This window comes from Lemur catta, chromosome 2, assembly GCF_020740605.2.
Source record: "Lemur catta isolate mLemCat1 chromosome 2, mLemCat1.pri, whole genome shotgun sequence".
Taxonomy (NCBI): domain Eukaryota; kingdom Metazoa; phylum Chordata; class Mammalia; order Primates; family Lemuridae; genus Lemur; species Lemur catta.
Genome location: NC_059129.1, coordinates 17,714,154 through 17,741,107, shown reverse-complemented (window position 1 = coordinate 17,741,107; position 26,954 = coordinate 17,714,154). Strand labels below are relative to the sequence as shown.

Sequence of the window (26,954 nt, the reverse complement as noted above, 5' to 3'; positions counted from 1 at the left end):
ACCTCCAAGATGGGCACGCTTGGAGGGAAAACAATCTATTTTCTTTAAAAAAAAAAAAATCTTAAGTTTTATACAATACCTAGATCTGGCTTCTGTACTAAACTGATGTTCAGTGAGGTGCCTTGAAAACCATGCTAAGAAGTATTTTATTAGTTTCTTGATTCACATTTCAACAGGCTTTCTGAGAAATCATTGACAAGCGACTTGACCTCCCCCGAACTCCCCTGGACGAACAAGTCAGATGCCAGGAGTGAGCAGGGGCGACATGTGGAGCTGGGAGCAACCTTGTCATTCTTGCTGTTCCTCCTCTGCCCGCCATGAGTGCCCCAGGGGAGGGCCACGTGGGCCTCGTGCCTGGCAAGTCCTTTGTGCTCAATAAATAGTTCTTGGGTGCATAGAGGGAGGTTTTATTTTTCATGGGCAGCAGAAGCCAGAAAAGGAAACCTTGGTTGGTGGGGGACTGTTTCTAAGAGACAAGGCTGATTGATTTTAAGCCTGGAAACCCCCCTAGTGCCCCTTGGCAGGGTGGGACAATCCCGCAGGCGCCCGGGCTGTCACTGTCGGCTGGTTTTCTCACCCCCGCCTGCCTCCTGCGCAAGCCGTGGTCCTGGCCACAGAAGGAAGGAAGCTGACGTTTACGGAGGGTCCGTTCTGGGCTGCACACTGTACGTGGGTGACCTGGCCCATTTCCCCCGAGGCAGGCCATGCCATCCCCATTGTCCCGACAAGGAAACTCCAGCTCAGAGAGGGGAAGTGACTTGCCCCAGGGAGCACAGCCAGGAGGTGTCAGAGTTGGGATTCAGACCTACATCCGTGGGGCCCCCAATTCTTCCCACCCCCAGGATCACTCGGGGCACACTCCGTCCCCTTCTCCTTGCTGCTGGGAGGGGATAAGGGACAGTGTGGACTTCTTGGGGCTCCTGGGGCAGGACCTGGAGGGCTGTGCCTAGTGTAATTCCCTGATCCCAGGAGGCGGGGTGACCCTGGAAGGGAGGGAGTCTGTCACCTGTGTACTACAGGCACCCCTGCTGCTCACACTCTCGAGCTCCATAGGCTCAGACACACGTGTGCAGGTAAACACGTGGCATACCATGGGCGTGCTGTGTCCATGGGCACATGCAATGCACACACGGACGCGCCAGTGTACACCTGAGCCACACATGCACGTGCACACGCACACATCCACACACACATATGCACACACATGCACAGACAATGCACACTCATGTACACACGCACACGTGCACATGCACACACATGCACACAAATGCATGCACGTACACACACGCACACTTGCACGCACACTCGTGTACACATGCATATGCACACACAGCATGCATGTACACACACCCACACGTGCACGCACACGTGTGCATTCATGTACACACACACGTGCATGCACACTCATGTATACATGCGCACGTGCACGTGCACACACATATGCACACACATGCACATGCACACACACGCACATGCACACACACGCACATGCACACACACACACTGTAAACATCAGGCTCAGATGCCCATCAGGGAGACCAAAGGCTGCAGGTCTCTTCACATCACAGCCCAGGTGACCGTGTCTCTGGCCCGGGGCCCGGTGGCCTGGCCAGCTCTGGACAGCCAGTCAGCCTCGTTAGCTGGCCTGAGGCCCAGGTCCTGGAAGTGGGGGGGCCATGACCACCCACTGGCGGAGGTAGCTCCTGGGGGGCCCTTCATCCTTGGGGCTGGCAAAGTCACACTCTACAGGACTGCCACAGTCAGAGCCCGCAAAGCCGCTGTCAAATGTGTCCATGTCCAGGCCGACTGGGGGTGAGCCCGCCTCACTCTCCGAGACCTCTCCGGCCGGCCTGTCACCCCAGGGCGGCCCCACGGCCCAGCCCTCCTCGTCTGCAAGGGGCAGCCTCAGCCTGTCCAGGAGGCTGCCCATGGTCCCTCCCAGCCCGGGGCCACCAGCCGAGACGCAGCCACAGGAGAGGACAGTGGTCCCTGTGACCAAGAGTTGGTCCTCTAGGCCTGGGCCAGGCTCCAGGCCAGCATCCAGGTCCAAGGCTGGGTAGCCGTCGTCCTCACAGCTGCAGGGCCAGGAGTCGGGCCCCTCTGCGTCTGCCACGGTCACTGTGTCAATAGACACAGACACCAGGCCATACGGCCGGTCCCTCTCCTCGCTGCAAGCTGAGCCACTGGGGCTGTGGGCTGCAGAGGGCGCGGGGCCCCAGCAGCCGGGCTCAGGCACGCCGTCAGACTCCAGCAGGTCTGCCAGCTCCGGCAGCTCGGTGGGCCCCGGCCCCTTGGCCGGACTCCGTGACAGGTGGCAGTTGTACACCTCCAGGGGCGACGGTGCCCCTGGGCTCCAGGGTCCCAGCTCCAGGCTGGAGGCAGTGAAAGGTGCACCCACCCATTTCTGCGAGAGAGCAAAACAGAGAGTCAGGGGACAGGGTGGGGTGAGGTGAGGGTATAAAGAGACAGACACAGAGACAAGGCAAAGGGACAGCAAGAGACAGGGACAGAGACACAGAGGGAAATAAAGACACAGCAAGACAGAGAAAGGGAGAGAGAAACCAGAGCCATGATGTGCCCCTGTCCAGTGGGGGTCCCTGCCACTGTCCTCTCCCCACTCCGGGCCTGTTTCCCCACCTGTAGCAAGGAGTTGCTGCTGCCCCAGTAGCCTGCCCACTCAGACAAGCAGTGGTCCCATGGCCTGGGAAGGGGACAAGATTCCCCAGGCTAGGGGACATGGGAGCAGGAGGGCCTGAGGTCTGAGTGACAGAGCCCCTACCCCACCCCCTGCCTTACTGCCTCCTTGAAATTTCTGGAAACCCAGCATTCCCCTGTCTATGTGTCCCCACCAGACCGACACTCAGCCAGGGCAGAAGCCCCATCTCTTCAGTCCACAGCTGTGTCCCCAGTGCCTGGCACACAGTAGGTGCTCAATAAGTGTTTATTCACTAAATGAATGAGTGGAGTGACCAGAGGAAAAGCCACTGGGAAAGGCCTTTGCACACTTTGTAGGTAAAGGCTGTGGGCGATGCTGGCCGAGGCAGTGGCCTTAAGCTTTGAGGACCCTCCTCCCTCCCTTGCCGGGAGTCCCACTCCAGACACAGGAATCTCCATCCAATCGGCAGAAATCCCTGAGGATGGGAATCTCCCAGTTTTGACCTGATCTTCCTCGGAAAACTCATCTCAGAACCATGATGTGAACTCACTGATTTGAAGTCACTTCTAAGCTGTGTGCCCTTGAGCCAGTTACTTACCCTCTCTGGGCCTCAGTTTCCCTCATCTGTAAAATAGACCTAACAGTAGTACCCACCCATAGGGTTGTTGCGCGGGTTAAATGCGTTAACGTTTTTGAAGCTCCTAGCACAGCGCCTGGTACATGGCAAGTGTCATAGGAGTACTGGCAAAATCACAAAATAAATGTGACATTTGAATTTTAGGGAAGAGGAAAGGGTGAGTCGCATGTGGGTTGGAGCCCAGGTTCCTCCCCTGCCCCGCTTAGGTGGCTGCCCCTCTCCGAGCCTCGGGCTCCCCATCGGTACCCTGGGGATGGCGGAGTATCCACCCCGCAGGGCCCGCTGTGAGGGTGACAGGACGGAGGGTGCCCAGCGCGGACCCTGGCAGACGGCAGGTGCCAGTCCCCGCTCCGGGTCGCGCTGCCTGACTGCCAGGCTGGGCTGCAGCAGGTGGGGCTGCCCCTCCCCCATCACCACATCCTCTCTGCGGTGGCCCCTCCCTCTGCTGCAGGGCGGGAGGTGGCGGCTTGGCGGGGGTTGGCATGTTGTGCAGGCGGGGCCAGACCCTTCCCAGAACCTGCTCCCTCCCAGCCCCGATCAAGGGCACCTAAGAAAGGATCTGGGGGCCAATTTGTGACTCCAGGAGCCACCACGCTCGTGCCTAGTTTGGCTCCTTGGGCTGGGCAACGCTGCCTGATCTTGGTTAATTCTTACACCAGTGCTACACCATGGAGTGATTGCATTTTACAGATGGGGAAACTGAGGCTTGACTTGAGGCCTGGCTGGGACCTGGTGCTCCGGACCTGCAGGGTGAGCTGGGCCCCTGGGGTGAGGGTGGAGCAGGGCTCCCAAGAGAAGGGGCTCAGAGGGGCTTGTCACACTCACCTTGAAGTCCCCTCTGTGGCTGTCGTACAGGGCCTGGAAGAACTGCTCGGGGCTGGGCACCGGCCACACCTTCTCCCACAGCCTGGGGGGGCAGGGACGGGTGAGACCCCAACAGCACCCAGAGGGCAGCCGGCCGTCCACTCGGCCGCCCAGCTCGGTGCCTCCCTTCCCTCCCGGGGCTCAGTTTCCACATCTGTAAAGTGGGAGCAGTGAGTCTCCCTCGCAGGTTCCTGAAGACCCGTCGAGGTGGTGGGCTTGGCTGCCCACTGCGTGCCGGGCCAGTGCTGCCCCTGCTTCTGAGTGTCCGCGTCCTCGTGGACAGCCAGGGATGGGGTGTGGTTGTCACACCAGCCCCTCCACCCCACCCGCCAGCCCCCGGTGCCCCTCGGGCCTCATAGCTTCAAATTCACTGGACAAAGTCATAGCGGAGAGCCCTGTTTAAGAGGACAGGGTTTCAATCCCGCCTCCTCCACTCCAGAGCTGTGTGACTTGGGCAAGTTCCTTGGCTGCTCTGTGCCTCAGTCTCCCCACTTGTAAAATAGGGGTAACCGCGGTGTGTCGCATGCACAGGGGAGCACCCTGCACATGCCCCCCGCACGGTAACTTCAGCGAGCTGGTTATATCGCCATCATTGTCATCACTGTCATGACGACAGGTGTGTCCCCCGACCCGGGGTGGGTCATAGAGGGGCTGTGGGCCAGGTCGACCACCTCCCTGCCTCCCCGATGTCCTGGCCTCACCTCCAGGACGGGCGGGACTTCAGGCTCCAGACGACAAGGCTGCAGGCCGCCATGAGCAGGAGGAGGAGCAGCAGCAGGTGGGGGTCCCAGGCCTCCTTTGACTCTGGGCAGGGAGCAAATAAAGGGTTAAATGGCACCAACTCTACCAGAGGCCACACGGGCAGGGGGGCAGGGTGGTGTGGCAGGAAATGGGTCTGGGGTGGAGCAGAAGGGCTGGGGAGGCTGCTAGAGCCTCGAAGTGTGATGGATCTGGGTGCAAATTCTGCTCTCACCCCCCACCCCAGGCAAGTAATGTCATCTCTCTGAGCCTCGGTTTTCTCATCTGCAAAATGGGCATAATGATTCCCGCTTCAGAATTAGGAGGATCAAATGCCTGACAGAAGCAGCAACCAGCACCCAACGCAGGGCCCGGCCAGCAGGGGCTCCAGAAATGTCGAATGGCTACAGCTGGGGATGAGCGTGGGCACGGACACCTCCCAGCCGTGCTAGAAAGCGCAGGACTTGGGGTGGTTGGACTGAGACAAGATTCGCTGCCAGGCGTGGGGTGTCCACACCAGCTTCACACCTACCCTCTGGCTGGGTCTGAAAGATGACTGGGTCACTCCATTCGCTCCAGGTCCCCTGGAAGGAGGAGCCGGGCCGGGGCCCCGCCCGCACCTGCAGCTCATAGCTCGAGTCTCTGCGGAACTCCAGCGGGAGGAGGGAGACGCTTCTCGAGTCTACGGAGATCAGCTTTCTCCTCGGACTCTGCCAATGCAGGGGAAGGGTGCCGGGGTCGCGTTCAACCAGGCCGGCCCCTGCCTCCGGCACGACCGCCCCTTTGCCAGCCCCCGTCGAAGGGGCTGTCTCTTCCTCTCCCACCAGAATCCGGCCACGCCTGAGCCCCAGCCACTCAAGTGTGGGCAGCACGGACTCGGTACTGCCTTGTCCTCGCCTGCAATGACCCTTTGTTCTCTTTCTCTTGCCTGCAATGACCCTTTGTTCTCTTTCTCTTGGATCGCAGCTCAGCCACTCGCAGACCCTCCCTGCTGGGACCGGGATGTCCCAGGAGAGGCAGCGGTCTGGAAGCATTCCAGACAAAGGACACTGCTGGAATCTCAGCTGACATGTTGACATCCCCAATAGTGGGCATTTCTGGAAGTCTTCAGCTATAGACATCCTGGCAATGGGTCCCTCTGCAAGTCTTCCGCTGGGGACATTCTAAACTATGGCATTTATGAAAATCCTCAACCGGGAGCATTCTAAAGGACAGATAATTCTAGAGCTCTGCAGCCATGATTTCTAAACAGTGGGCTGGAAGGACACCTCTGAAAGTCTCCACATCTGAAACAAGGGGCTCTCTAACACCGGACCTTCTTAATTATTCATATTTCTGGAACTCTCCAACCACGGCCAGACTGAGCAAGTGGGAAGGTTCCCAATTGCCCCATTTCTGAAACTTCCTCCTCTGTGACAGTTCTAGACTCGAGATGGAAGCTGGAAAAGTGACAGCCCCTTCCTTCCCAGCATGCTGCCAAAGGAAGAGACAGGGACGATAGGATGGATAAGGGGTCTCCTACCCCAGGGAGAAGGGCGGAGAGGGCAGGAGAGGCGCTCACATCCTCGGTGTACCCTGGGTTTCTGGCCTTGGCCGTGAGTGACGAGGCTCACCTGGCCCTCAGAGCCCCCCCAACCTGGTCGCCCTCGCACTCCCCATGCCCAGAGCTGGGCAGACCCTCTGCCTTCCTCACCAGAGCCCAGGGGTCGCCCCGGTTCCTGTACTGCAGCTCGTACTGCAGCTTGCCCCTCAGCGCGTAGAAAGCAGGGTCTTCGTAATCGGAGCGCCAGGAGACGTTATACTGTTCCGAGAAGGTCACGGTCACGTTGAAAGGGGGAGCCGGCTTGACTAGGTGGAAAAACCCAGAAAGATGAAACAGAACGAGATGTTGCTGCAGACCAGGAGGATTTGGTGGCGGGAAGATGTGTCTCCCCCACGCCAAGCCTGGCCTGTCATTTGTGAGACCGGGATTAGCAACCCCGAGTGACTTTGGGCAAAGCACTCCCTGCCTCCGGGCCTCAATTTATTCAACCAAAAATGAGAGGTTTAGATTAGATGAGGGTTGCAAACTCAGAGGCGGGCACAACAGAAATGGGTGAAGCACATTGGGGGACCGTGGAAAAACGGGGTGCTCCCAGGCTAAGAGCGGCTGGCCGGACGCAGACCCGGGGCAGTGTGACACCTGCAGTGGCCCCATGAGTTGGGTTTAACTGTCCTCATCTTTTGGATGCCTTCTAGCGAGTGCAGGGGCCGAGCTCTGGGCCACAACCCCAAGCCAAGCCTCCAGGGCGCCCCCCGGTCCAAGCACTCCAGTTTTGCTTTAGCCCAATTTTGTCTTATGAACTTGAGCAGGACGTCATGTGCCTTAATTTCCCCTCTGTAAAATGGTGCCAGGTCCCATGTCACAGGAATTCACATTCACGGGGACCAAGTTGAGTAGCAGATGGCGGCAACTTCAGGGGGACCACACGACAAGTGTCCTGGCAGCGTAAGAAAGGACAGTGGCTTCTGCCCTCCGAACCCACCTTGTCCGCTATTTGCCACCGTGCAGTGTCCTACTCTCTTTCTTCCCTCTGCCATCTGTTTACCACCTGCCCCCTGCTCTGGGCTCGCAGGGTCTCGGGGCAGAGGGTTTGTGGTCCTGGCGCCCCACTTGTGCCCACAGCTCCTAGAATAGAGCCCGGGGCACAGGGGGCCCTCAGTAAATATTTGTCATGTTAACAAACGAGCCTTTCGGGGCTTCCAACACGGAGCTCCGAAGCTGCTTACGGTTGTGAAACTTGCACTGCGGGCTGTCCCCATGGCCCGGGGTGGGAGAAAGGGCACGTTTTCTGGAATGCCAGCAATGGAATTCTGGAATGCTGGATGGCTGCCGCTGCTATTTCAGTAATGGGACCTTTCTGACCCAAATAGTCCCTAAGCCCTCTTCTCTCTTCCCCAGGGCAGGGGGAGGCCTGGGCTTGGCGGAGAGGACACATGCAGGGAGACACTGGGTGACCAAGAGCCTCCCTGTGGACACCGGGAGATGTCTGCATACCCCGGGGACCGAGGAGGAGGCCGTTCAGCCCAGAGAGGCCCAGGGCCCAGCAGGAGGACAGGGTCCGGGTCCGGTGGGGGTGGCGAACAGAAAATCACTTCCTGCCCTAGCTGGCCCGGCTGGCCTCAGACCCTGGCAGGGAGGACAGGAAGAGGCCACAGAGAAATGCTACTTGGGGCCACCCTGCAAGGGGGAGTGGCAGCTGCAAGTCTTCCCTGCCCTGCTGTGGTCCTGACCCGCAGTCACAACTGGTTCCACCAGCCGGGCCGATGCCCCTCTCCAGCCTCTGCCCTGGAGCTAATGAAAGGAGGAAACTCTGGGTTTTTTTCTTGTGACTCAGTGTCCTCTGCTTGCCTCCTCATGGGGACAGAATCCCAGAGTGTCAGGGTTAAAAGGGCATCCACCCTACAAATGCGGAAACAGTCCAAGAGGTAGGTGTGCCTTGTCCAGGGTCACACAGACAGGCAGGGGCTGAGCCCAAACAGAAGCCTGGCAATCCTCGGTCCCAGGCAGCTCTTTTCCATACCTCTGCTGCCTGTCTTTGGGGTAAAGGCCCAAACCTAATATCAACCCATCACACCTTAGTAAAAAATAGTACATCTAAAAAGCAGGGTGGTGAGATACAGAACAGGGCAGGGGGCACCCAGAGGGCAGGGGCCCAGCACCCACCTGGGTTTCCCTCAGCCTGGGACCCAAAGGGTACTCACTGCTCTCCGCCAGGATGAAGCTGCCGCACTCCTGGGAGTGGTTGCCAGACTGGTCTGTCATGTTGACGCTGAAAATGTCATCGGCCATGAGGTGGAACACATCCATGTGGCATGTGTACTTAGCATGCGTGGTGTTGTGGGTGGACCTGTGGAGGCTGCAGGAGGTGACCTCGTCCTCCAGTTCTCCATACTGGTCTTGCCTTTAAGGACAGAGCAGCTGGTCACGGCTGGAGGCCAAGGGGGTCAGTGCTTGGCCAGGGCAGAAGCCTAGAATCTCAGGGCTGGGAGGGGTTTGAGGTGAGGCTGGGGGTCACCTGGTCCAACCAACCCTCTCCTAGAGAGGGTGTCCCCTCCCCTACACCATCCCTGATGGATTGTGTCCAGGCTCTGCTTACATACCTCCAAGGGACTAGGAACTCACTACCTCATTTAGGGCAGCAGCTCTGAACTTTGGAAATTTGGGCCATTCTTGCTTAGACCAAGCCTAAATCTATTCCTGTCAATTCCAACCACCTCCTGGCTGTCCTACAGGAGGGGGCTGAGCGCTGTGGCCAATATCCACTGAATGCCTGGTTAGAGCCTGTGCTGAGGGCTGAGATAAGAGCGAAATGAAGCTCATCCCCTGCTCTGCGTGAGCTTCCAGGGAAGCTGGCTAGTGGGAGAGTTGGGAGTTGGAGAAATGCTCTGCTTTTTAACTCCCATTGGACAAAAATGAGAGGTGTTGAAGTATGTATAGGAGTTCACCAGATATTTATTTCCCTGCCTACATGTTCAGCTTCTGAACATGACCACCCTCCAGGGCCAGTAGAGATGTACAGACTAAGCTCTCTGCTAAGTTTGCTGCAACAAGAGATTCGGAAATAACTTCTGCTAAATAAACACTCTCCAGTTCTCCAATGTGGACCACTGTAATGTCTGCCTGGGGGTGTCCCTGTCCTCCCTGAAATCTATCCCCAGCCAGGGGGGTCTTTAAAAAGTCTCCTGCAGTCCTGCCCCACCCCAGCCCTCTGGGCACCCTGAGTCATGTCCCCAGGGCTGGTGAGGCGTGGCCACTTACCAGGCAAGCGTGAGGGTGCTGGGGTGCAGGGTCCACATCTCCAGGATGCAGGTGACCGTCTGGAGGTAATCGGTGTAGCAGACGAGGTATGGGCAGCCCCAGCCTGGAGGGTCAGCGGAGAGAGAGGCCTCGGTGAGGGGGGGTGGCCGGGGACTGCAGGGCTCACCCCTCGCCCCGCTCAAGGGCTGGATGGTGAGTGGGGGACAGGGGTCTCAGGGCCAGGGTGAACATGGGGACTTGGGGGCCACTAAGATGTAGGCCTGGGGTACAGGGGTCCTCACCACCTGGGAGCTCCTTGTTTGGGCCCCAAAGCTTCCGGGCTGGCTGTGCAGACAAGACGCCCCAACTCCGAGCCCCAAGTCCAGCAACCAGGCCGGTGTCTCTCCTGGCCAGGCTCCCACTCAGAATGGCATGTCCTGGGTGCCCCAGATACGGGGCCAACCGAGCCAGCACAAACCCGCGCACCCCGAGAGGGTCAGGACCTCACGGAGTCTGCGGTGCTAAAAACACCACAAAGTCCTCAGCTCTGTGGTCATTGGTCCCCCAGGACCTGGACCCTCACAGATGCAGGAAGGCTTCATGGGGCAGGAAAACCTGAGAAAACTGAGAGGCCCTGGAATGCTTTTGCAAAACTGTCTGTATTATCCTATGGCCAAAATGACACCACCACCGCCACCAAGAAGTGACAATGTATTGATTGCCCCATCGGGCAGTTTTGTTGGAAGATTTAATACCTTCCCACTCCGCAAACATTAATTGTTTCACTGTGTTCTAAAATATAGGCACAATCGTCATCTCAATTTTGTTAAATGTTTGCCAAAATCAACTTCACAGTTTGCAGTTTTGTTTTGTCAAGTCAACTACCAATGCCACTATTTTTTCCCCCACTATTGATGACAAAACTTGTTCCTCTTTTGAAGTGGATTCATTTTCAGTGGCTTGTCCTGTTTTTCCTTGACTAATGAAGACCCAAGAGGTGGTGGCATGTTCCTTCCCGGGTCTCACCATAGGTCAGAACCTGGATTGGGAGCCGAGGACATGGTTGCTGGAAATGTCCTTTAATCCACTCCCACCCCATTGTACAGATGAGAACACTGAGGCTCCAAGACGAGACCACACCCCTTGTCTGTCTCGGTCTGGGCCACTGAGACTCGCAGCCAGGGCAGGCAGAAGCTAGTCCGTGCCAGTTAGCCGCACACATGGCAGACATTGCTAATCGATCGCAGCACTCTCTCCCCTAGGGGCAGCCTCAGGACCCTTCTCAACACGGTCCTCCAGGCAGCCGCTACCAAGGGGTCTGAGTCGTGGAGAAGAATTTTGTTCTAGGAGGGGGCTTTCCTCGGGGAGGCACACAGGACCTGTTGGCGGGACACTTTGTGGAGAAAGAGGACTGATTTGGGCAGCATCTAAACCCAGGGCTGCAGAAGCCTCCAGACAGCTGTGTGTTCTCTGAGTTGGTACCCTGGTTCTTCTCTCTCAGGGCTCTGGGAACATGGAGGCTCCAATGTTTGTCCCCAAACTTGGGATGAAACATTGGGGAGGGAACAGCAGCCCCTGAAATGGCTTCAGGGACCACAGGGAGTGACAAAGCCAGTCGGTGCCCTGGCCACCCGATGCCTGGGGCTATTAAAGCACACAGAATGCAGTGAGGGACTCGCAAACTGGCAGTGTCGTTTCCCAGCCCTGTGACCACGGACATGTGGCTCAAAACTGCCTCCCCTCCCTATTTGTAAGCTGGAGATACTGGTGTCCCCCAGAGGCTGTTGAGGGGTTGAGATAAGACGACACTTGTGCCGTCCACGCTGCCCGCACGCAGTGGTCCCTCACTAAGCAGCAGCAGAGCGTGGTGGCTGAGACCGTGCTATGGTTTGAATGTGTGTGTCCCCCCGAACTCACATGTTGAAACTTAATCGCCAGTGTGATAATATTAAGAGGTGGGGCCTTTAGGACGTGACTAAGGCATGAGGGCAGAGCCTGTATAAATGAATTAGTGACCTTATAAAAGGGCTGGAGGGAACCAGCGTTTGGTCCCTTTTTGCCCCTCCGTCCCTTCTGCCAGGTGAGGACACAGTGTTCAAGGTGCCACCTTGGAAGCAGAGATGGGGCCCTCACCAGACACTGAACCTGCTGGTGCCTTGATTTTGGACTTCCCAGCCCCCAGAACTGTGTGAAATAAATTTCTATAATTTATAAATTGCCCAGGTGCAGCTGTTTTGTTATAGCAGCACGAATGCACTAAAACAGGCTGCGAGAGTTGGGAACCAGTCCCAGCTCTGCCACTGCCCGGCTGTGTGCCCGTGGACTTGTTCCTTATCTGCCCTGAGCCTCAGTTTCCTCAACCAAAGGCCGGGCCTCATCGCAGCCTGGACCTCGCAGGGCCGTTGGGAGAATGGAATGAGATGATGCTCGGGGCTCAGTATACAGCAGGGGCTTGCTACTTGCTCCCTGCGAGGTGTTGAGCCATGGCGGGGGTGCTTGCCACTCAAAAGGGGAAAATAAACTCCTGACATGTGTTTCCTGAAGCAGCTATTTGAGGCGCTGGGTCTTTTGGTAAAAACCAGAAAAAATTGCCTATGAGTCAGCAGGGCAGCAGCTGAGTTCTCGCCCTGCTCCTGCCCCTGGGCCAGCCTCTGTGCAAGCCCTGGATGCATCCCGCCTCCTCATGGCCCCCTCCTCTGGGAAGGCCTTCTGGATCTCTTAGCCCTGGGCAGTGCCCTGCAGCCAGACTCCTGGCCTTCCCAGCTCTGGGCTCCAACGTCTCTCCCTGTGACTGCAGCATCTCCTGGTCCTCCAGGGACTGCCTGCCATGGCTTTGGCTCATTTTGTCTCTCCCTCCCCTGCTCCACCCCAGGAAATGCCAGTAGAAAACCATCTCCAAGGAGAGTTGTTACATAAGGAGAAACTGAGGTTAGACTCAAAGCAGGACTTCCTCCCTCCGAGGGCTGGGAGCCAGCCAAGGCACAAAGCAATAGAAAGGAGGGATGAAGTCCCGCACCCTCCCAGTCTCACTGCAGACTCGCGTGTGCCACCCCTGGCTCCCGGAGCTCTGGCTGGCTGGGTTCTGGCTAACGGAGGGAGACCTACTTGTCACTGGGATCGGCCTCCAGTAGACAAAGGCCACAGTCCCGGGTCCGTGGGCTCTAGCCACGTCCTGGAGCCCACAGGGCCAGCTCGGCCCCAGCTCAGCTCTGTGGGGGGAAGGAGAGGCCCCCTCCCCTGCTGCAGAGCCAGGGGCAGGCGGGGGGCAGCTACTTACCACCCTGCAGCGCCAGCAGGAGCAGAAGGGCCGTCCAGCCGCAGGGCACGGGCATGCTGACTCCGGGAGCCTGCTGGCGGCCTGCGGGAGGGTGGCCCAGGCCTGGGGGCTCCCGCTTGTCCCCGTCCCCTGCTGGGCAGACTTGCCTCCGATTCTCGGATCTGTCTCAAAAGAACCAAAGTCTGAGGGTCCCATGGATGCCCCCAAGGGTCCCTGCCCCTTGGACGTGGGTGATTCCCCTGCGGGTCCTTCCTCATTTCTCCCACTTGCTCCCGGCTCCCGGAACAGCCCCAGACGGAGGTGGAAGAGGGAGGAGGTTGCTGCTCTTCTGCCTTTGCTAGGCCCACTGGCGTGGCAGTGTGTGTGACATTAAACTTGTGCATTTATCTGTCTAAGGAAGGCGGGGAGGGAAGCAGGGAGCGAGGGAGGGAAGAAGGCAGACGTGGCTTGGACAGCAGCAACCTTGAGTCTTCCTTCCCTGAAACAGCCGTGGGCTTCTCACGGAAGAACGCACCCACAGCCAGCCCACACGGGAGACCCCTGCTGAGTACTTAAGAGAAAGTCAGCCCAAGAATGAGGCTTCTCCTGCCATCACAAAGCCCAGGCTGGCCGCTGGGCACACTAGGGAATCCAGGCCTACCAAACAGGCAGCCGGACTCATGATGCCGGCCGAGATGGAGCCTCTTTGGGGAACAGGGTGAGCTTATCCAGGAAGAGTGGCCTTTGATCCTTGGGCAGAGGAATGACCCGCCAGGCTGGCACCTTGCCTGCTGTACCCTCCGGCTCTGTGTCTTGGGGAGGTGCCAGCCAGAGGCCAGCGGGTCCACCAGCGCAGGCTCCACCCAGACAGTCCCCCCCCCACACACACACAGGTGTAGCTGGAACTAGAGCCTAGAGGGATGTCCCACGCAGGACCAAGTCACATGTGTGGCACTTCCCAGACACCATCCCGGACCCCACAGTGGGAAGCTCCTCCCTCCCCGCTACTGGGGTCCCCCCAGATCCTACTCTGGCCCCACCCGTAGTTCCCTCTGACCTTCCTAACAGAGTCACCAAGGAAGCAGTAGCGAAGGACAAAGACTGTGGGGACAGAGAGGTTCAGATTACCAGCTGTCCCTTGCCTCTCTGAGCCTTATAAAGTAGAGACAGTAAAGCCTGCGTCCAGGGTTCTTGTGAGAATTCAAGGAGAATTGCAAAAAACCCTGGACGTGGCCCTTGACATATAAACACTGGATAAACAGCTGTGATGGGTAGAGAATTTGGAGCACCAGAGATGGAGGGGGTCCCAGAATGATCGAGCCATGAGGTTGCACAATTTCTCACTTTCAAAATTTTGGCCATATTTGTACGCTGTGTGCACTGTTACTTACTTAGCCTATTTTCTACAAATGAACTCACTTAAAAATTTAACTCCCGTAACATCCACGGTTGTGTATTTTTTATAACACACTTTGAAATGAATAACATCACTATTAAAATAAAATGATGTTGGGGCGGACAGATGCCCTTGAAGCCTGCTTTGAGGAATGCTGATCTTGCGTGGCCCCAAGCCTTGCAGGAGCTCTGATATTACGCTTTGAAGGTGTGACCTCCGATCACAGGAGGCGGAGTCTGTGTCTGCTCCTCACTGTCGTGTTCACACCTGTGACCCCGGCCCCAGCGCAAGGCCTGGCATAGACAGCTCCATCCACACCACTCCCCAGTGGCTCCATCCCAACCACAGGAGAAGTGCAAACTCCTTTGCCAGATGCAAAGCTCCTCGTGCCTCCAAATTCCTTAGCTCTGCATAAATCGCAGGGCCCTGGTGATGCAGAGGAAGGACTCGCTGCCTCTGTCTGTCTGGCAAGTCCCCCCACCGCCCCATCTTTTGAGGAGCTCTCAATCTGGAGCATTCTCTTGTGCTTTGGGCAGAGCTGACTCCACCCCCTGCTCCATGAGTGGGCACCTGACCCAGGCCTGGCCAACCAAAGCACCCCCTCTATCTGGCCACAGTGATTGGATCAGGGGTGGACATCAACCCAGTTGAGGCCAATCAGAGCAGTCCTGGGTTTTTTTCTAGTACTCTAGCAAAGAGGTGCATTTCTTCCGTACCTGCTAGAAGCTTGTAGTAATCTCTGTTGCCTCTTAGGGAGACCCTGCCTGAAAATGATCCCAATATTGAGAATAGAGGTCCAGAGTTCCCATGGCATCATGTGAGGACCTGGATCCAGCCATATCTAATGTCCACCCCTGGACTTTTTATTTCTAGGAGCCAACGAACACCTGTGTTGCTCAGCCATATTGAATTTTATTTCTGTTGCTTGCTACCAAATATATATGACACAATGGAGTAGAATTTAAAGCCAGAGGATCTTGGAGCAAACAGCAGCTCTTCTCTGGCTCTTCCACTCTCTGACCTCAGTTACCATCTCAAAAATGGGGACAGTAATGCCCACTGCACCTGGCAGTTAAGAAGAGTCCTTGAGAAAGCAGAAGCGGTGGTGCTTTGTGAGCTGTGAAGTGCTGTGCTGGGAGCTGGCTTCCTAATATTACCATCCAGCTGCCCTGAATGACTCAGCACCTCCCTGGCACCCCAGGCCCTGCCATGTGCCTCTGCCTCTGCACAAGCTGAGTCCTCCCCTTGAATACCTTCCCCCTGCCTATCCTCTAAGCCCAAGCTCTCACGGCCCACCTGCTGCACCCCTGAAGCCACACTGGGATGTTTCAGAACTCTTGCCACTCCCTTATTGCCTTCAGAGTTTCTGCTGGTGCAATTATCTACTTGCTATTTATCTCTACCTTGCCCGCATTTTTTACTCCAATAAGCATGTGTCAAAAGAAAATATTACATCACTACCATTAACAGATAATTAGTATAAAATAGCAAAGCAGTGTGTGCCATGTTGGTTAAAACACAGACCGTGGAGTGGTCTGCCTCAGTTCAAATCCCAACACTGCCACAGAGGGGAGGATTAGTCTAATACCAGCTACTCCATCATCGCTGCATACACAATGTCCAGCACACAAGTAAAATTACAAGGCAAACCAGGAAACAGCATCAAATGATCAACAACTAAGATTTTTTAAAAAGACCATACAAACAGGCAGGTGATTGGGGGAAATGGCATTATCAGACATGATTTTAAATAACTATGATTTAGTCTGTTCAAGAATTCTACTAGAAGGCCAGGTGCTGTGACTCACGCCTGTAATCCTAGCACCCTGGGAGGCCAAGGCAGGAGGATTGCTTGAGCTCAGGAGTTTGAGATCAGTCTGAGCAAAAGTAAGACCCCGTCTCTACTAAAGATAGAAAAATTAGCTATGCATGGTTGCACATGCCTGTAGTCCCAGCTACTCGGGAGGCTGAGGCAGGACGATCGCTTGAGCCCAGGAGTTTGAGGTTGCTGTGAGCTAGGCTGACGCCACGGCACTCTAGCCTGGGCAACAGAGCTAGACTCTGTCTCAAAAAAAAAAAAAAATGATAAAACTATAAGTGTTGAAATAGTATAAGGATTGAGAACCTAGAAAAGTTCATGATGTCTATTGACATAAACTATTAGAATAAAAATTGTTAAACGAGGAAATTGAAGATGAGATCAATATAAAAAATCTATTGTATTTATAAAGATCATCAAAATTGACAAACCTTTAGTTAGACTAAGAAAAAAGAGAGAGGACTCAAATAACTAAAATCAAAAAGGAAAGAGGAGACATTGCAAATGACACCACAGGAATAAAAGGGATTATAAGAGACCACTATGAACAATCATATGCTGACAAATTGGATACCTGGAAGAAATTGATAAATTCCTAGAAACATACACCTACCAAGACTGGATCATGAAAAAATAGAAAATCTGAACAGACTTATAATTAGAAAGGAGATTGAATCAGTAATCAAAAGCCTCCCCACAAAGAAAAGCCCAGAACCAGATGGCTTCACTAGAGAATTCTACCAAACATTTGAGGAAGAATTAACACCACTCCTTCTCAAACTCTTCCAAAAAATTGAAGAGAAAAGAACATTTTCAAACTCATGTTATGATGCCCCAATACCAAAGCCAGACAAAGATACAAGAAAAGAAAACTACAGACCAATACTCCTGATGAATATTGATGCAAAAATCCTCAAAAAAATACTAACAAACTGAATTCAACAACACATTAAAAAGAGTATTCACCATGACCAAGTGGCATTGATCCCTGAAATGCAAGGATGGTTCAAATTACAAAAAGCAAAAAATATACAATATTAACAGAACAAAGAACAAAAATCAATTGATGCAGAAAATGCATTTGACAAAATCAACACCCTTTTATGATTAAAAAAACACTAAATAAAATAGAAATAAATTACCTCAACATAATGAAGTTCATATATAAAAACCTCACAGCTAACATACTCAACAGTGAAAAACTGGAAAGCTTTTTCTCTAAGATCAGGAACAAGGCAATGATGTCCACTCTTGTCACTTCTATTAAACATAATATTGAAAGTCCTAGCCAGAGAAGTTAGGCAATAGAAAGAAATAAAAAGCATCTAAATGGAAACGGAAAAATTAAAATTATCTCTGTCACAGATGACTTGTTGTTACATGGTAAAAACCCTAAAGTTTAGAAAAAACGGTTAGAACTAATACAAGCATTCAGCAAAGTTGCAGGACATAAAACCAACTCCCCCAAATCAGTTGCATTTTGTATACTAACAATGAACAATCCAAAAATAAAATTAAGAATACAGTTTTATTTACAATAGCATCAAAAAGAATAAAGTACTTAGGAATAAATTCAACCAAGGAGAAGAAAGGATGTACAAAACATTATTGAAGGAAATTAAAGAAGACACAAGTAAGTGGAAAGACATCCTATGTTCATGGATTGGAAGACTTAATATTGTTAAGATGATAATACTACCCAAGGTGACAATACTATCCAAGGCAAACCATGGATATAATGCAATCCCTGTCAAAATCCCAATGGCATTTTTTACAGAAATAAGTCCATCCTAAAATTCAGTTGGAATCTCAAGGGACCCTAAATAGCCTAAAACAATCTTCAGAAAGAAGAGCAAAGCTGGAAGCCTCACATTTCCTGATTTCAGAAAAGCTACGGTAATCAGTACAGTATCATAGTGGCATAATTACAGACATATAAACCAATGGAACAGAATGGACAGCCCAGAAATAAACCCTTGTGTATATGGTCAAATGATCTTCTACAAGAGCTTCAAGTTTATGCAAGGGGGAAAAGATAGTCTCTTCAAGAAACAGTGCTGGGAAAGTGAATATCCACATGCAAAAGAATCAGGTTGGACCCTTGTTTTACACCACATACAAACATTAACTCAAAGTGGGTTGAAGACCTAAACACAATACCTGAAAGTATAAAACTCCTAGAAGAAAGTATACAGGAACATCTTCATGACATTGGAATTGGCAATGATTTCTTGGCTATGACACCAAAATCACAGGCAACAAAGAAAAATATAGATGCATGGGGCTGCATAAAACTTAAAAACTTCTGTTCAGCAAAGGAAATAGTCAACAGAGTCAAAAGGCAACCTATAGAATGGAAGAAAATATTTGCAAACCATATATCAGGATAAAGGGTTAATATCCAGCATATATAAAGAACTCCTACAATTCAATAACAATAACAAAATGACACAATTTAAAAATGGTCAAAGGACTTAAATAGACATTTCTCCAAAGAAGATAAGCAAATGGCTAAAAAGCATATGAAAAGATGTTTAGCAATCACTAATCTTTAGGGAAATGCAAATCAAAGTCACAATGAAATAGCACCTCACATCTGTTAGGATGGCCATAATAATAATAAAAAAAAAATCCCAGAAAATAACAAGTGTTGTTGAGGATGTGGAGAATTGGAACCCATGTGTACTTTTGGTGAGATTGTAAAATGGTGTAAAACATTTTAAAATTTTTTACAAATAAAAATAGCAGGTATATATTCAAAAGAAATGAAAGCAGCATATCAAAGAGATATTTGCACACCCATGCTTACTTGCAGCATTATTTACAATAGCCAAGAAGTGCAAGCAACCTAAATTCATTGACAGATGAATAGATGAAGAAAATGTGGTACATACACATAATGAAATATTCTCCAGCCTTTAAAAAGAAGGAAATATTGTCATATGCTACCACATGGGTGAACCTTGAGGACATTGTGCTAAGTGAAGTAAACCAATTACAAAAAGACAAATACTGCATGATTACACTTACATGATGTGTCTACAGTAAATCAAGCTCATAGAAACAGAAAGTAGACTGATAATTGCCAGGGACTGGGGGAAGGGAGAAGTGAGAAGTTGTTCAATGGGTATAGAGTTTCATTTGTGCAAGATGAAAAAATTCTAGAGATCTGTTGTACAACAATGTGCATACAGTTAACAATACTGTACTGTACACTTAAAAACTGTTGAGTGTAAAAAAATCTACTGGTTAATGAAATCCAAGTCTGAGACACTGCTTTGCTTCACAATTCCCTTTCTCATAAGTAGACACAGAGGTCTATGAACATTATAAAAGCGAAGCCAGAAAGTCCCTAACTGGTGATCAGTTGAAGTGGGTTAGGGTTGGCAGCTATTTCTTCCTACATCTGGAACTCCAGCTTGAAAAGTGTGTTAACAAGGTTATAAAGTACAAAAAAATTATTATATTTCTATACACTAATAACAAATATGAAATTTTAGAATTATGTAATTTACATTAGCATCAACAAATCAAACACCCAAGAAGGACTCTAATGAAACATGGGCAAGATTTCTGCACAGAAACCTACAAGACATTACTAAGAAAAATTAAAGAAAATATAAATAAGTGGGGATACATATTGTGTTCATGGATTGGAAAATTTAATATTTTAAAAATGTCGGTTCTCTCCAAGTGGAACTAAAGTTTCCATAAAATCTCAAGGTTCAAAGAAAAAAAAAATCCCCAGCAGGATTTTCTTTGTTGCAAATTGACAAGATATTTGTAAAATTTATATAGAAATGCAAAAGGTTGAAAATAGTTTAGACAATTTTGAAGAAGAATGTCAAGACTTATAATTTTAAAAGTATGGCATTGTTGTAAGGAAAAACAAACTGGCCAATGGAAAAGAATAGAGACTCCAGAAATAGACTCACACATATAACCACTTCATTTTCCATAAAGGCACCATTGTAAAGAAGCGGAGAAAACATAACATTTTTTAAAAGATGTCATACTAGTTGTATATTCATATGGGAAAAATAAGCCTTGATCCCTACCTCACACCATACAGAAAAATAAATTCCAGATAGATTGTAGACCCAAATGAGAAAGGTAAAATATTAAATAATCTAGAAGAAAACATAGCATAATAGTTTCATAACCTTAGTGCTGGCAATACTTCTTAAACAGCACATAGAAAGTGCTAGCCACAAAGAAAAATACTGATCCATTGGACTTCATTAAAATTAAGACTTTTTCTTTACCAAAAGTTTCCATGAAGAGAATGGAAAAGAAACTGAAATGGTGGTGGGAGGGGAAGGATTACATATATAATGAAAAATAAAGACAATTCCAAGTGCTGGAAAGGAGGTAGAATAACCAAACTCTCCACCTCTACCCAGTATTCTGGTCCAAGTGTAAGTTGATACAACCACTGTGGGAAACCTGTGCTGAAGAGGAGATCCAGCACTTCCATTTCTAGGTTATGCACCAAAGAGAAACATGCACATGTGCATACATGTGAACATGTACCAGCGTGTTCACAGCAGCGTTATTTACAACCTCCCCCAAACTGGAAAGAACCCAAGTTCTTGGTTTCCCTGAAACTTCTTTCCCTCACTGATGATTCAGGAAAGGGATCCGTCTAGTTTTTCAAGCCAGCGTCCTCTGCAGTGGGACCCAGGTGGGGGCGGGCGCCTGCATGTGAAAGGTGAGGAGCGTGGTAAAAGTAAAAGCGTCCATTCCCCTAGGGACCAAGAAGAAATGAGATGGGTGAAGAGGGACTCCCCAGAAGTGCCAGGAACAAGAGCCAACAGGTCACCAGAAAGGGAAGTGTCAAGAGCAAGGGACTTCCCGAGAGGGAACACAGAAGAAAGAGCTCCCGTGTTCTCCTGGGTCTTCAAGGACTTCTGCCACCTGCCGTCCTGCCGGTCCTCCTGCCTGACCTCCCTGCCTGCAGCTGCGCTTCCTCCAGCCCCCTCCTCAGTTCAGCCACGTCATTCCGTGGCTTCCCATTGGCCCGCAGAGAAACCCCCAAATTCCTTAGCCCGGCATTCAAGACGTTTCAGGATCCAGCCTCCAGTATTCCTCCCGGACTCCAGGGACACGGGACTGCTGGCAGCTTCGCCAACATGCCCCATTCATTCATCAGGCTCCCCCGCCTTTGCATGTTCTGTTCCAGCCACTGGAACTCTCCACCCTTGTTGGCTGTCAGCCTCCTACTCAATATTAAAAATCCCATTCAAATGTCACCTTCTCTGTCAATCTTTGACCTCTCCAAGGAGTATGAGTCACCCCTTCCTCTGTGTCCCCCCTCCACTGGAGCACACGGCTCGGGGTGTTTTCATTTACATCCTGAGCACCGTCAAGGCAGGGACTATGTGTTTCTTGGTTACCACTGGATCCCCGGTGACTAACCAGTGCCTGACACATAGTAGGTGCCCAAAACATTTGTTACAGGAATGACTAAATGAAAGAGAAAGCTTTAATGGTGATAGATTGTGCAGATTACCCTCAATGTTAAAACCTACGTGGACCATACACTCCAGGGATAAACCTTCTTCTTTTCAGCTCTTCTTTCTTAAATTCAGGGCATTGAGACCCTATGTGCTTAAGGAGGATAAAAGCTCCAATGCTCCAACCTTTCCCCTGCCTCAGGACCTTTGCACATACAGCCCTTTCCCTCTGCCTGGATCCCTTCCCCAGCTTCTTTGCTTTTTCATCCTCAGGTTCCAACTCCAGTGCTGCCTCTCTGAAGAGGGCATCTGCCCCGTCTGGCCTGGGACGCCTCTGAGGCTCTCTGCACCAAACATTCCCTCGTCTGTCTCCGTCACAGCAACTGTAATGCTAGGATTAGGTTAGCAAATCTCTCGGCTTTTGTTTTGTGTTTATGACTTGTCTCCATGCCGGAGCAAAAGCTCCCAGAGCTTGGGTCATTTCCCTGTTCTTCCCACCACGGTACCCCCAGTGCATAGAATGGGGGTCCTGGAGCACAGTGGGGTGCTCAACAGGTCGCTGAAGAACAATGGTGAATGAATGAATGAGTGAATGAATGAATGATATGAAGAATTGCAGTGTCTAGTTTCAAGAAGCCGGCCCTGAGGCAGCCCCGGAGAGGTCTTGGTTTCCCCATCAGCTTCCTCACCGACCCCACCTCGCCCTCAGCAACACCCTCGGCTGGCAGAGTCTGAGAGATCGGGACTGCTGTCATCAGATTAGTAATAAGGGACTTTCAGAGAGGGATAGCGGATTGCCCAGGGTCACACAGCAAGTTCTCACCTAAGCAGAGTCCTCAGGCTGGGAAGAGCTAGCCCGGTGGCCCTGGATCAGAAAGGAGGTTCTGCCACTAACTCCCGGTGGGACTGTGGCCACAGCCCTTCCTTTCTCTGAGCCTCAGCTGTCCTCACCTGTGGGATGGGGGCAGTGGCCCTGGCCTGGCTGGGGACCATGAGGAGGCAGGTGCTACACACTGTAGGTGTGTGGTTTATGTTAGTTGCTTTTCACTTTTTTTTTTTTTGCCAGTGCCAAGGGTGTCTGGAGACAGGTGTGTCAGGGACCTTACACTTAGAGCTCAGTCAGTAGGAGACAAAGGTGAGGGAAGGGCCTGCCTCCCACAACCCATGCAACCCCTGAGGCTGTGCAACCTCTCCGCCTACCGCCTCTCCCAGCCAGAGCAATCTTTCCCTCCTGGAACTTCTTCCAGCCTGTGCAACCTCTCCTAGCTGAGGAGCCTGTCCCCGTCTCAGCAACGTCATCCTGACTGAGCAACCCCTACCCCGCTGTGACCTGTGTCAGCCCGGGCACCCTTGCCCAGACTGTGCAGCCTCTCTCAGCGCCTGCAGCCATACCTCACTCATTTCAGCCCCATTTCCCCAGACCTGGGGCTGGCCGTGAAGCAGAGAGAGGATGCTTTGAACTGTGACTGCTGGAGCCGCCAGGAAGGGACCTGGCGCACGGCTGGTGACCCGTCCTCTCTCTCCTCCGTTCCCAGCAGGCCCCCCAGCCTGCCCTGGCCCTGGCCGAAGGAGACCGAGTGTTACTAATTCGTACTGGAGAAAGCTGGCAGGCCCTCGTCTACACTGTCCTCGTCTACATGGTCCTCGTCTACACTTGGCAGATGCGGAAAGGGAGGCCCAGGGTGGCCCAGAGCCTTGTCCATGGTCACAAAGCCTGAGGCAGGAGCCAGGCTGATAACTTGCCCCACCTCTCTGGGGACAATTTGGATGTGGTGGCCGGACCCTTCCTGCGGCTGCAGGGACCAGAAGGCTGGGCCCCTGATGCAGATGTCCTGGGCCGTCGGGGGCCTCCAGGGGCCCTGCCCGCACCCCGGGGAATATTCTCAGGTGGTTTCAGAAGTTCCAAGTTTACTCAGAGCTCTCATTTGAGCTGTCTGAAAAGTCCCTTTGGCCTGGGGCCAGGGCAGGGAGTGGGGGAGGTGGCACCTGTGAGCCGTGGGTGGGGGTGGGGCTCCCCCAGCCCTCCCCCCCCCCAGCCTTCAGGCATCGGGGGCACTGGAGGGCGGGGAAGGAGAACTGTGTGAGGAAGGGGCTGGGAGGCCGAGAAGACCCCCTCTTCCTCAAGGAAGCGTCCATTGCCCTTCACGGCTCTCTTCCCTCCCCTTCTAGAGGACTCCCTGAGTGACCCTAGAAAATCCCCACCCCTCTCTGAACCTCAGTTTCCCCATCTGTAAAAGGGGGCAGTAGAATCGTCACAAGAGCTGTCATCATCGAGGACTCGTCTATGTCAGCAGCTGTGGCACGTGTTCTAGCCAGCAGCAGGACGACTGTGACCAGCGATCGCAAAGTAAAACATAGTAGCCACCGTTGATTGTGGGCCACCTGTGGGTCACTGCCGAGCTCTTTCCCCGCTGTCACGGGCTGTGTCTGCCTGTGCACCAGCGAACCCTAGGGCCTGGGGAGGTGCCTGACCCCTAGCAGGTGCGCGACACGTGCGTGTTGAATACGCCCGCAGGACATCCTCATTCCTGCTGTCACCATTACAGCAGGTCCTCAGATTACGGGTCAGGCAGCTGAGGTTCAGAGACGTTAAGCGGCTTCCTCAGGGTCACACAGGTACTAAGAGGTGGAGCTGGGACTTGAAGCCAGGTCTGGCTGATTCGAAAGCCCCAAATCACAATGGGTGGCATGGGGTCAGCCAGGTCCAGCGCCCCTGGACCGCGGGGACCCCCAGTTGCTTGGAGAAGGGCCGTCAGGCCTGCCCGAGAGGATTCCGAGGGCGCTAGCTCCCCGCGCTGGCCGCGGCAGAAAGGGACGCCCCTTCTTCTCAGTCCTGTGTTTATTTGTCAGGCGCCAGCCGGTCCCGATGCTGCCAGAGGTGGGCGCCTCCCAGAGCCCTGGTGGCCTGTGTTCCTCTTTCCCAGCTTCTCCCCGCTGCCGCCTCCTGCAGCTGCCCTCGCCCCCCGCCCGCCAGCCACAAGCCCCCACCTCCCACCTTCTTCTCTGGGCCCCCGGCTCAGCCCTCCCGGCCTGGATTTGGCCAGGTGCTGTCACAAGGGCTGTCAGCTGCCCCCGCTGCAGGCTTGGGCAAGGGCCCGACATCCTGCCAGCAGCGGGGTGGGAGGCTCAGGACTCAGTGGGGGCCCAGCCGTCCTGATCCCATGTCCCTTCTCAGAGGGTGCCCCAGGACCCTGAGTCTCATTTCTGTTTTACCCTATCCAGCGAGTGTGGCCTTGCCATCACACAGACAGTGGTCCCCCCCCAGCTCCACATCTCCCAGTCACAGTTAACCTGGGGCAAGGTTGTGCCCACTGAGTTTCAGTCTCCTCATCTGTGAAATGGGCTGAATGAGGCCACAGTCTCACCCGATGCCATGAGGATTATGGGAGACTCGCAAGTGCCTCCAATATGGTGAGCCGGTGCCGGAGACCACAGCCCAGGGCACCGGGGAAGGCAGGACCACAGCTTCCCTACTGTGTCCCTGTGGCCACTGCCACTCTTGGAGTCTGGCCCTTCCCTCCCAGGCTCAAGGTCCCTCGTGACGCCAACTCCCTTCCGAATGGGGAGGGGGCATCTGCCATCACAGCGTTCACGTTGTTATGCCCCAGCGCCCTCACAGCCGGCCCCACGAGGAAGATGCCACCTTGGTCCATTTTACAGATGAGAAAACTGAGGCTCCGTGAGGTTAGAAGAAGCAGAGAGACTTACCCGAGTTCACCCAGCCTGGAAGTCACATGGCCAGATTTTGACCCGCAGGTCTCTCCCACTCCACGTGAGCTTCTGAAACCCCCGCCCTCCCCACCGGGGAGCACGGAGGATCTCCCAAGAGCGGCCGCGTGGCTTTGCAATGTCCCTGCACTTGGCCTCCTGCTGTGGCTGAGCAGCGACTAGTCATCCCCTCAACAGGTCTGAGGGTCCATCCAGGCCTCCCCTCCGCCAGGCTCCTCCGCCAGGCACGCATCTGCCCATTTCTTTCTCTCCCGTCCTTCAGGGCTCAGCCTCCCCTGTCCTCCACTCGCACACAGAACCGGGTTGGCCTCTTATCATCTGACTCCCGCCCTGTGCTTCATGAGAAAAGTGACAGCTCACGGGGCCACCTGGCTTGATGGCCCACCCTGCTACGTCCTAGCTGAGTCACCGAGGAAACGTCACTCTATCTCTCGGAACTTCACTTCCTCATCTGTGAAATGGGCACACGGACCCCAGTGTGGAGGGATTAGATGGCCTAATGGTGATAAAACACAGAAGCTGGCACAAAGTTGGCGCCAGCATGCCTCACCCCCCCCCCCCCCCGCGTCCATCACTGCCTGTGCCCATCACTGCCTAGCAGGCTGCCCAGAGTCTGGGGGCTTGTCACATCACGTCTGGCCGGAAACTGGCTTTCCTCCCCCAGCCCCCTGAGTTTTGGAAGCTGGCACCCACAGACGGGGGTCCTACCAGCCACGCCCCTGCTGCCAGGCCCCCAGGCCCCGGGGCTTGGCGGAATCAGGGACTCCAACCCCAACTCTGCCTGGCCTCACTGCATGAGGCTCCTGTGCCTCTGTGTCCCCAGCTGTGACCCGGGCACAAGACTCCTGGGCCCTCCCACAGTGATGTTGGGTGCCGCGGCAGGAACAGACCCTCCTGGGCGGAGAAGGGCCCCAGCCCGGCCGGGAACCGCGGCTGCAGCCCCATTACCTGCAGTTCCAGCTTCTCGCTCAGAAATCCATTCTGCGCGCTCGGGGCAATCTGGTGGGCTCCCGGGGGTGGTGGCGAGAAAGCAGGCAGGGGCCCCGCGTGGGAAAATCCACAAGCTGCCCTGATTCCCCAACCAGACAGTCATAAGACCTGTCACCCAGACTTGTCGGTGCAGCCGGGACTCCGGGCAGCTGTGCCACCCAGGCAGCGGGCGAGCGCCACAGGCAGCCCTGGCAGGGCAGGGACAGGCAGCCGCGCCAGCGATGGACCCGCCGGCAGACAGACGCGTGGCTGTCGCTCGCGCTCAGGGACAAGCGTGCAGGCGGGCGGTCGCCCGGCCCACAGTCACTCAGCGGAGACGCCGGGGGTCTGTCTGAGGCTGCTGGCCGCCATCCCGCGTGTGCAGCGCGGGGAGGAAGAGGAGGATGTGGTGAGCCGCTCCCCGCCGCCCCGCCCCCCCGGCGGCCGGCCCGCCCCGGAGGGAGTGAGAAAGAGGTGGGAGGGGGCCCGGCTCCACAGCAGGCACCCGCTGTCGCCAAAGGTCACCCACTAGGAAAGACGACTGAGGCCAACAGGGTGACATTTGCATCTTGGGGACAGGTGACATCATCCCCATAGGCCTCACGGTCACGACCCATGAGGCAGGCGGTGTGGCCGGGGGCCACCGCATCTCAC

General features: G+C 53.7%; 1 protein-coding gene across 3 annotated transcripts; it reads right to left on the bottom strand.

Annotated features, from left to right (window-relative positions):
* Positions 1 to 1,431: 1,431 nt before the first annotated feature.
* Positions 1,432 to 26,685, bottom strand: IL21R (interleukin 21 receptor). Of its 3 annotated transcripts, none has more exons than XM_045542839.1 (9): positions 26,280 to 26,685; positions 12,953 to 13,113; positions 9,697 to 9,799; positions 8,640 to 8,839; positions 6,589 to 6,743; positions 5,428 to 5,605; positions 4,859 to 4,961; positions 4,119 to 4,200; positions 1,432 to 2,404 (listed from the first exon to the last, which is right to left on the bottom strand). In XM_045542839.1, exons 2-9 carry the CDS (start codon positions 13,005 to 13,007, stop codon positions 1,637 to 1,639), a joined length of 1,644 nt encoding a protein of 547 aa, XP_045398795.1. In that variant the 5' UTR covers positions 13,008 to 13,113; positions 26,280 to 26,685; the 3' UTR covers positions 1,432 to 1,636. The 3 variants fall into 3 exon arrangements, with proteins under 3 accessions (XP_045398795.1, XP_045398797.1, XP_045398796.1); XM_045542841.1 differs by lacking the exon at positions 26,280 to 26,685 and adding an exon at positions 25,311 to 25,875; XM_045542840.1 differs by lacking the exon at positions 26,280 to 26,685 and having other exon boundaries at positions 12,953 to 13,831.
* Positions 26,686 to 26,954: the final 269 nt, after the last annotated feature.